Below are 10,656 nucleotides of genomic sequence, written 5' to 3'. Positions count from 1 at the left end.
GGCCCCGGGCACGCCCCGAGGGGCTCGGACCGCCGGGGCTGCAGCAGCGCCTTCGCCCCTCCGGCTGCCCCGGCCCTGGAGCCCATCACCATCACCATCACCATCACCATCCTCACCCGCAGCGGCAGCGGGGCGGCCCCGCTGAGCCCCTCCCCGCCCATTGCCGGGGCAGCGCAGCCCCAGCTCCGCCGGGCGCCGGGCCGGGGCGGGTCCCCACGGACACAGCCGGGGCTGCGGGGATGCTCCGGCCTCGGGAGCCAGGGAAGAGCTGCCCCGTCCCCCGCGGGGCGAGCTCAGCCCGCAGGGACAGCCAGCACATTATCTCACTCTAGAAAGCGACCTGATACCCACCCAGCGCCGGGCCCTGAGGAAACCCAGACCGAAGCACCTTTACCCTTACAGGAACCAGAAGGTAATTTATAATTTGCCTACTAATGGTGTAGGAGTCTTCTTGGAGTTTCTTTAAGACAGGAGGCATGTCACCCTTACACCTTCTGCAAAATTAATTTGATTATTGCAGAAACTCATCTGCAAAACCAGACATCGGCACAGTGGAAGGCGCGGGGCTCACTCTCCCGCTGCAAGGACCAGCTCCTGCTTTTTACTGTTGTACCAAAGCCATGAGAACCAAGTACAACCTCCTGCTTTGAAATTCACACCCAGCTGACCTCAGTATTACCACTGGGCTTGGAAAGCAACACAGACCGAGCAGGGAGTTTGTGTGCCTGACCTCATTCCCAACAGTGGAGTGCCCACCACCAAAGAGCCACCCAACCCTCACCCAGTGCTGGAGTACAAACGACTGCATTTGAGCTAAATTTCAGAGCTGAAATGTTTGGAAAATTCCATATACAAGGACATACAGAAATGAGTTAAATGGGCTTAACTGAGATCATTAGTCTGCTTTCATAAGAACAGACCTGGGGAAGAAAACGTTTTCTGAGTGAGAACAATCAAGTTTTACGGCTGAACGAATAACCAGAGGAAGCAAGTACATTAGGTCTCTACTTCTATGTTTAGCACCATTTAGAAAAAGCAAATGCGATACAGAGTTTATAGATGTGTACAATGCCAAGCATAAATACAGGTTTGGAGTTCCAGGGTCAGCACCCTGAGCAGAGCTGGCACAAAATACAGGAGTGACATGGAGAACCGAGGAACAAAACCGCAGCAGAGGTGACACAGGTAACAGGCCTCCATGTGAGCACAAGTTAAATTTGTAACAGTTACATAAATTTTAAAAGGATACATATCAGACTCCTCAGAAAATGACACCTTTGAAGCTGTAACAAACATTCTCTTCTGGCTTTTCCAAAGTACAAACACCAGACAACTACTGATAGTGAACAGATGTACCACATCTTACCTTCCTGCAAACAAGCTGTACATCACCTGTGGCTGCACTACATGAACAAAAATGGTCAGTCACACAGGAAAAATGGACAGAGCATCCCATCAACAACAAAATGTTAACTCACACCTTTGGGAGACCCGTTGCATGATTTATCCAGGCACACAGAGCCATTTTTACAGTGACACCTTGATAGCTCTAAAATATGCATAACAAGTTCTTGTAAAGGCCCACATTGTACATTTAAATTACAGCATGTTAGCAGTTTGCTGGAACAGACTACTTTTTTAAGCCCAAAATTTGTTTTTCATAACCTCACATTATCCCCTTTCCCATAATTTAAAAATTAATTAAAAAAAATTTAAAATGTTTTTTCCTTTAAAATAATGAGGACCTAAAATTCACTGTCATGGATGAAACTGCATCTTCATGACTTGGCCACACTTTTTCAACTAATAGTTCCAAGGTTGACCAGCAGTGTTTGGAAATGCTTGAAACTTTGGTACAAGTCTACAATACAAAGCAGATCACTATTAGCATTTATTTTGTGGAAAGCATACATCAGAAAATTATAAAAAAATCACTCAAGAACTATTGGATGAGAACAGGACTACAAGGAAAATTATTTAAGGGAACAAACAGGTAAACAAATTACTGAATTAAAAGAGAGGGGGAAAGATCCATACCAGTGGATCAATGATAGATCATTAACGTTTTAATTAAGAGCAAAACATCTGCAATAGTTTAATGCAGATGAACTTCACAAACCAAACCAGTCAATGCAGAAGGCAGAAGACCGTGGCCTCTCTGAGAATGAGTTAAGCAGGAATTCAGGCAAATAAAAGATAGCACAAGTGGAAATCCATATTCAGCCAGGACATTGTGAACTGTGGCTACAACTGCAGAGACCACAGGACATAAATAACAATGCTGAATTCATATTCACGGTTTTCATTAACAGATGAATACTGGCAAAAAACAAAGCAAATGCAAAGACAAGTCACAAAATTACTTCAGGAGTTGGAAAAGTAGTAATCAAAAAATCTATTTATAGGGAAAATGTTAGAAGTATCAGTTTGTTAAAGGGAAATTATAGAGGGTCACGAGGAGAAGAAATGTTGCAGGCTGAGGTTTCAGAGCAACACAAAGTTCAATGTGGGTACAAAAAAGCAGCTAATTAGGTAAAAATCCCCCAAGTCACTACATGGACAGGCTGACCCTTTTAACATTACCTTTAATACCTGTACCACACACAGCAGCTTGGTTTCCACAGGGCTACAGTCCCAGGAAGAATACATATAGGAATGGAAGAAAACCACTGTGGATTTATGAAGGTATATTAAATACACATAAAATCAGACAAGTATCTCAATAGTTATTTAAAATACAGGAGGGAATTGCTGAGCTGAGGTGGGGATTAGGCAAAACCTGACAATTTTGGCTGGCAGAGTCACCAAGAGGACTGCTGGGGGCCCTGCTGCTTGGGACAGTTAAAAGTCACAACTAGACAACACTGATGCCCAGATCTAAAGTCTAAGGACCTAGGTGATGTGGACCAGGATGCATGTCCCCATTTCACTGGAAGTGAAAATACAAGTTTCTCCCCTTTTGCAGTAAATAGGACCAAGGCAATAATCAAAGACCATGCACACTTGCAGCGCTGAAAATTAACTGCAGGCCTGTTATAGGAATTCATAACAATTATGTTCAAATATTTCTTCCAGGCAATGAATCATGATTTTTCATTACTTAGAACCAGCTGAACACCATTTAAACACAACCTCTTGCACATTCGATTTACATACCCAGCTTACTCCATCAAGCAATGTTTTTACACTTTCCTCATGTATGAAAATTATGCACCAAATAAGATTCCAAACTTGAGCAAGCTCTAATCCATGCATCCTTTATTCCATTACAATCACTGTGTTGCTTTCTAGCAACAGGACACAAACTGCAATCAATCGCGATCAATTTATACAACAATCTGAGGCTTACAGTACATTTAAGGCCTTTAAATTTGGAAAAATTAGACCTATCCTAGTAGTGTAACAATTTTTAAGTGTTTTGCATTTCTGATGCATAATCTGTGCGATTCCAGTGTCAAAGAATCAAATTACTTCTAAACTAAAAAGATCAGCTCAATGAAAATTTAGTTACATAATTCATCAAAACATAAATGTGTAAATTTTATTATTTTTTTGTCCTGGAAACTTTATAAAACTTTAATAGCAAAATAATATAGGGATAAAAACATATTTTAACAAAATGTATTCAATCATATACAAACCAGAATTTTGCAGTTTATTGTAACTAGACTTAAATTAAAACTACCAATTAAGAATCTATGCACAATGTAAATTCAAATATGTACAGTACTTTTAAAAAGTCTACAGGAATGCTTTACAGAAGGAAATGTCTGTTATGGCTATTATTCAGACAATCTGAATATTAAAATGAGTTTTCTAGTAGTAAATTTACACATTTATTTTTAAACAAAAGCAGTTTTGTCCCTAGATCCTTTAAGAATATTCCAGTTATGTTTATACAAGTAATGGAGAGGTCGTTACAGAGTTTAGCCCCATATAGTAGTTTGCCTATTTTCAGGTAAAAGTGTTTTTAAATAATTTACTTGGGAAGATCAGTAAGTTAACAAAAGAACACTAGAAGGGAGGAGAGGGAACTTCATCACAATAACTTTCCAGTTACAATACCACAGCTAGAAACTTCACAGAGAAAGTACTCCCTTAGATTGAACCCATGATTGTTCTGAACAAGCTGTAGCTCATAACAGTTGTGTTCTCCACTCTGAGAACACGGTGGGAAAAAAGTCTTTGTAGGACAGAATTATAAATGATCTGAAGTGAGACAGAGAAAACTGATCTTCGATTAATACAGCACTAGGTAAAAAGTGTCCCCATAAGCAGCTAGGATTCCCACTTCCTTCAGGGCAATGAAGCTAAAAATTGTTGGAATTACAGTAGTTGACCATATTTGTGTGCATTAGTAGAATCATTTCCAGATAGAAAAGACAAATTTCATCAGATGTTTGATTAGAACACCCTCAAGACAGGGTATTTCTTCATAGTATAAAGCTATTACAGCTATCCAGTTAAAGCATGTGCAAAAACAGGTAATTTCTTCCGTTCACAGTAACTGAGGTAAAATCAGGTAGGCTTCTTCAGGAGTTGGGAAGTTCATGAGATATGAACTGTTTTAGTCTCTCTAAGTACTGTGCATAAAGCTCTATGTCATTATGCCCAGCCCCTTCCACCCAGAGGGGCTCCACTGCTCGTGGACATCGCTCGTACATGGCCAGGCCATGGGAGAAATCGATCACCTCATCTTCGGTACCGTGGATGACCAGCACAGGAGAGGTCACTTTAGAGATCTTGTCAATGCTGGGGGAAGGAAAAGAAAGACACAGCTCAGTTTGGGGCTTCCAGTTTCACTTTAGATAAAGTAAGCTTAACTGTTAACACATAACCCAGTTACCACTGTGTGTTTTCAAATGGCTGCAGACAACTGGAATTGTGCACAAGTGATACAGGACAAGGCTCATTCCCAAACCACACATGTAAAAAAGGAGCCTGCACTGCCATCACCACCATCCCACCAGTGCTAACAACACCGAGTTTGAGTGGGCAGCGTGCAAATAAAGTTTGGCACCCAAAAAGCCCACTGAAACAGTGACACAGTGATCTATCACACAAAGCACCGTGAGGCAAGTAAGATTCCATGGGACTTCTGCAAGCATGGGCTCTTTTCACATGACACATTATCACCTTCCAATTTAACAGCTTAGGAACTAATTAACTACATTCCAGTCATAAGGTTTCATTAACAACACCAACAAAATAAGACCTTGGCTCATGGAGCTTGAAATCCCAAATCAGGCAGATTCAGCTAAAGGAAAACAATCTGTTTTAAGTACTGATTGTTTAAGTTCAAACAATGGAATAGAAAACTGTGGGAGAAGAGCATTGTACAGGGATATTTAACTGCAAACCACAGAAATCACACAAGATTTTACTTTATGTAACCAGTCCCTTTGCCAGCTGTGACTGCAAAGTGGCCTTAGAGTAATATTTTTCTTTTTGTCCAGCTACCTTTAGCAGACCAATACAGCTTGAGACTACCTGTTACAGAAAAATGGGTTCTGAGGGAAGGGAGGAGTGACAAAAACACCTTCCCACCTAAGAGGTCACGCCATAAAACCCCAATTATGAAGCACATGAACTTGCAAGCAGTGAACAGCAGCTTTCTCTGACTCTCCTCTTGCAGGCCCCAGCTTTTATTTCCAGACATCCATTTCATGTTGGTAGTTACCAATGATTCCAAATCTGTGTTAGAGACACCGCGTGCTAATGAACTCCCAGCTTCCTACCAGCTCCACTTCCATCAGCAAATGGAGGAATGTGGAAAAATGAGTACTGGTAATACTCAGTTTTATGGGAGGACAAATCTATTTCTTTATGGTAGCTAATAAAATGTGTTTGGATTTTTCTGCTCATGAAGACCAAGAAGGCATGCTTGGCATGACCATTGATTTTATAAAATGATCAAGACAGCTTGAAATTATTTAAAAAATACAGACGCCAGCATACCCTGACTTAAAAACAGGTTCAAAAAAGTTCTATGGAAATATAAAGTTAACTAAAAAGATGTAAACTGAAGCACTAAGCCTCATACTTACAAACCTCAGCATTTAGTATTCTAGAGAACTACCATTGGTACTCCAGTGAAGAGCTGAGTGTAAACACATTTCTGTCTCTGTCTCTATACCTCTCAAAAACCCCCTCAGGTATCATGCCATTTAAGGTACTATCTAAAATTAAAATGCAGCCTCATTTCACTTTTCCTGTGTGGAACTTGAGCTGTGTGCAACTATGCTAAAAAAAAAAATCTCAACATAAAAGAGACATCAGAATAATTCAAATTTTATTTTTCCCCACAATTTTCATCCCAAAATTAGTATCACAGCCCAATGTAAATACTTTATAATCAATATGCTGTATAAACTGAAGTTTTAAGCCCATGAAAGGTCTGGTGTAATAGGTCCATCAGCTACATACAGCTACAGAGATGTTTATGCATAATTTTTGTGGCTAGACACTAAGTTCTCGTTTATTGTAGGAAGCCCCTTTCACTTCAGTATTCATATAATGAAACAATTTTTTTTTCACATATATTCACAGACCATTAAGCCAGTTAATATTTATATTTTGCAGAAAATTGGAAGGTGTCCCATTGCCAACTCAGCGACTCATAAAGCAGTATTTAAACTGCACATTAGCCTTACTTAGTATTCTCAGCCACACAGCTCTGCAGCTAGAAAATCTACAGAGACCAAATTCTTGTGGAGTCCCAACATAAAATGCACATAATAGCAACTCACTGTAGGTGCACACAGAACTATTTTGTTTCCCACTGTGAAGACAGACAGTTGAGCTGCACACATTCAGAAAGTGCACTGCTGTTTATTTTCACTGCTCCCAGTACCAGGGAAGTCAGACTGACAGCAGTGAACAGCTCAGTAGGGCAAGAACAAAACACTCAAGTGCTGCAGCACATCTGCTGTCACTGTTCCCCTTCCCACTTTTCTTTTTAAAAATGTTATTTGATTTGGCTGGTAACAGCTAATCACTGTTACTTCTGTAATCAGAGCTATGTTTAAGGCTTTGTTTTTTCCTCTCTCGCAGATGCATTTGTAAATATTGGATTTCAGGTTTGAGGATGATGAATGAGCTGGAGTATAAGTGCTTCAAATTCAGTCTGCACCTCCAACAAGTTAATTAATTAACTAATAACCTATTTGTAAGGATTTTAAACATGGGGACTGTGAGAGCCACTATTACTTCATCATCATTCCTTCCAGCTGTTTTGGCATACAGATTTATACCTATGGCCTCCCACAGCTGCTAATTTTAATCTGTTATAACCAAAATAAAACAAATCAGAAATGCAATGAATATTCCTTACTATACTTATTATAAGCATGACTTTCTGAAGTAAAGCCAAATTTTGACCACGACTTTAGTGAGCATCTGTTTTATCTCCTCCCTTCCATGGACCACTAAGCTTTTTACCTGTGCTTCTCCCACTGCCCTGCTATAGAGAGAATGGCTTCCCCTCTCATATTCTTTCATAACTTAAAGTGCACCAAATGAGAAGTTCCAAAAGATTCCCAGAATATCTGCTGTTCCCATGACCTCTACCATTCCCAAATATTTGGGTACTCCAGGTCTGTTGCAATTGTTTTTCTGGTGAAAACTAGACTATAAAAGAAAACATTTTATCTTAAAACAATTGTATATAGTTTTCTAGAGCTTCTTAAAACAAGCTTAATATCTTAAAGATGAGAGGGGGAGAACTTTGTTTTGGTTGCAAAATTAGGTTCCTACAAGATCCCCACCAGGGAGAAACAAATAGAAGTCTCTACTCACACTACCAGTCCCTTTTAAACACCTACAGAGCACAGTGAGTATAAAAACCCCCTGTGCAGCAGTGATACACACCTGGGGAAAGCATCAAAGCAATAGGTTTTCCTGGTGTCAGGAAAAGCTACCCGTAACCCAGACATCAGGGGAGAATGGAGGATCACAGCTGCACACTCGTACCGAGACGCCAGGTCTACAGTCGGGACAGTACCAATGCTCTGACCATACAGGATGATGTTCTCAGGACTCACACCATACCTGCAGAGAAAAGAAAGATCCCTTTAAAACAAAAAAGCCATAACACAACGCATTTCACATCAATCTCACATCACAGATGCAGAAACCAAACCAACAGAAGTAGAGAGGGATAAAACACAAAGTATTCCTCCTTATCTATTGTGAGTCTTTAAAATCTATTCCTAGGAGACATGAACTTACAAGTTTAAATTTTAAATAGTCCAGCAAATTAAACAACCCAAATGCTACACAGGCTGAAAAGAGCTATGCTCAAAGAAGGAATGGCAGTTTGGTCATTAATCTTCACCTTTTCAGGAACAGCTCTTGTCTTTCACTCCACAGCACAGCAAATTATAAATGAGACTTCCCCCCTACCCAGAGTCACTCTCAGGAATTTCAGCTGGATGTCCTAAGGCTAACAGCCCTTCCACCATTAAACAAGACAGTTATTCCTCTGCCCACCTTTAATTCCATGCAGTTGGAATAAGAAGACAAAACTGCCTTGTTAGTGACACAAAGACAACAGCTCTGTTCATTTTACCAGCCACTGATCAGTTTAAAATATTCCTCATTTTTCTTTGCCAGTTTAAGACATGTCAAGGTTATTTTGTAACTATAAAAATACATCATTCCATAAAATGCAGGGTTCAGAGCCAGTCCTGGATGGCTCCCAAATATTCCCATCCAGTTTATGAAACTCTCCCAGCCTGTGTGCTGCTTCACACTGCAAAAAAAGCTGAGAATGAGACTAATTCAGTTTTCATTTAATATATGCAAAATAGAAAGGCATTTGGAAGGGGCACAGGAGGAGGTGACAGTGGATAGGAAAAAGTGAAGAGTATTTGGCCACCGGAACTTGTTAGGAAAGCTGCAAATCAAAGCTGTTACTCAATTATAAAGTATTTACCCAGAAGATTTCTCTCTGTTAACTCCACCTCCCATTGCAAGCTGTATAATGGAATGCAGAAGAGAACACATTTCTAATAGAAAATTATTTGTGTAAAACACGTCTTTTTGACAGTCTACACCACCTACAGTCCTGTGGTCATTGCTGTGACAATAAAAAGCAAACCCTGCAGCTTAGGCTGCACCCCATGTACACCTGGAGGGTTTCAATTTCCTTGCAAAGCTGCTTGCAAGATGTATGGCAGGCCTGGAGAGTACTTGACTTTCAAGCAGCTAAATTATTTGTTAAGTGCCAAAAGAGATAATTACAATAGAAGAAAGATCAATTAATAATTAAAATTAAGAATAATCCACTACTAATCGTCCAATTACAGGCTGTCAAGACTGCCTTGTTTCATGATGAAGTATAACTAGACTGGATTGTAGCCTCTGTGAAACTGAAGTTTTCTTAGTGTTTTTATATTGCTGAGCATAAGGGTGCTTTTGGCATTTACTGTTATATGAATAAGCAACTGTATAAAAATATCTCTCAGGAGTAAAATTGTATCCTCTTGGTAACCAAGCAGCAGCTGATGCTGGTGGTCTGTCACCACAGCCACAGCCTGATGTTTTTAAAGAGATGTTGTGCAGCTCTTTTAGCAGATTTTCTTTCTCCCTTAGTGTCAGATATGGTCCAGCACACAGCAGGGCCTGGTTGACTCTGTTAACAGGACCTTGGAACAAGGTCTTGTCATCCCAGACTTTGTTCCAGCTGCTGGATGGGGAGGGCTGGAGGCATGCACCCCAAAGCCACCACATGCATCCAGCCTATCTGCCAGCTGTTGCATCATACTAGAGACAGGCAGAAATGCATCAGCATCAGGGATATACAGGAAGACAGGGCTGGAACACGATCACCTACACGGCATTTCAGTGGGCTTGGAATGATATTAATGCTGGTAGGTTTTGCAATGCCATCCTGACCCGTGGTATCGTGATAAATGTGAGGTTTCCTTTCTAAAAGGTTTACAATATAAGCAGAATGTGGAAACAGATGTTTGAATGAGAATCACAAGATAACAGGACAGCATAGAACAGCAAGAGAATTCAACACATCTAATTGCCTTAGTGTGGCAATTTTCTCCAACACTGATCTGCTTTAGACTCCCTCCTTCTGGTGCTATTTTGTTTCTGAAAACATCTCGTTTTGTAAGGGGAGTACCTTGCTGTTGTGGCAATAGGTACTCTGCTTCATACTATGCCAGGTAAAGTCAGAGACAGTCTATAGCATCATTAAAAAAGCCCAGAGATACATCTAAACTTAAAGCAGCCCTTCATCACTACAGCTATTCAATATCCCACTCCACAGAAAGGAAACGTGACAATCTGGACAAAACAAATAATTGTAAAAGGGTATTAAAATATGAGTTAGTGCACTTTTGGCCTATCAGAGCAAGTGTCTTTTCTGCTTTACATTCCTACTGGCTGACAACTAAAATAATCTCTGGGGCTATTTTATTTAGGGGCAGTTCCCCTTTTCAAGGCAGAAGAGTTACTGTAACAGATTTATCTTTTGAAACCCTTTACCATTAGGTCATCACTCAGCAAGTGAGATATCGAGCTTACCACAAACATCAGCAGAAACAGCTACATGTAATATTTATTTATCATGAGGCCAAAGGACACAGGACAACCCATGAGTGAAGGTCATGAATAATTGAGCTGTGCAAGGTCCTGAGGGCC

General features: G+C 40.4%; 1 protein-coding gene across 1 annotated transcript in view; it reads right to left on the bottom strand.

Moving 5' to 3' along the window:
• Positions 1-994: 994 nt before the first annotated feature.
• Positions 995-10,656, bottom strand: part of ABHD17C (abhydrolase domain containing 17C, depalmitoylase) — a 30,934-nt gene continuing 21,272 nt past the window's right edge. Inside the window, exons 2-3 of the mRNA XM_063412353.1 lie at positions 7,870-8,049; positions 995-4,752 (exon numbers count right to left, since the gene is read on the bottom strand). Coding sequence (XP_063268423.1) covers positions 4,533-4,752; positions 7,870-8,049 — 400 coding nt within the window. The 3' untranslated portion in view covers positions 995-4,532. The remainder of the gene's footprint in view (positions 4,753-7,869; positions 8,050-10,656) is intronic.

This window comes from Prinia subflava, chromosome 15, assembly GCF_021018805.1.
Source record: "Prinia subflava isolate CZ2003 ecotype Zambia chromosome 15, Cam_Psub_1.2, whole genome shotgun sequence".
NCBI lineage: Eukaryota > Metazoa > Chordata > Aves > Passeriformes > Cisticolidae > Prinia > Prinia subflava.
This window is presented reverse-complemented; position numbering and strand designations above follow the sequence as displayed.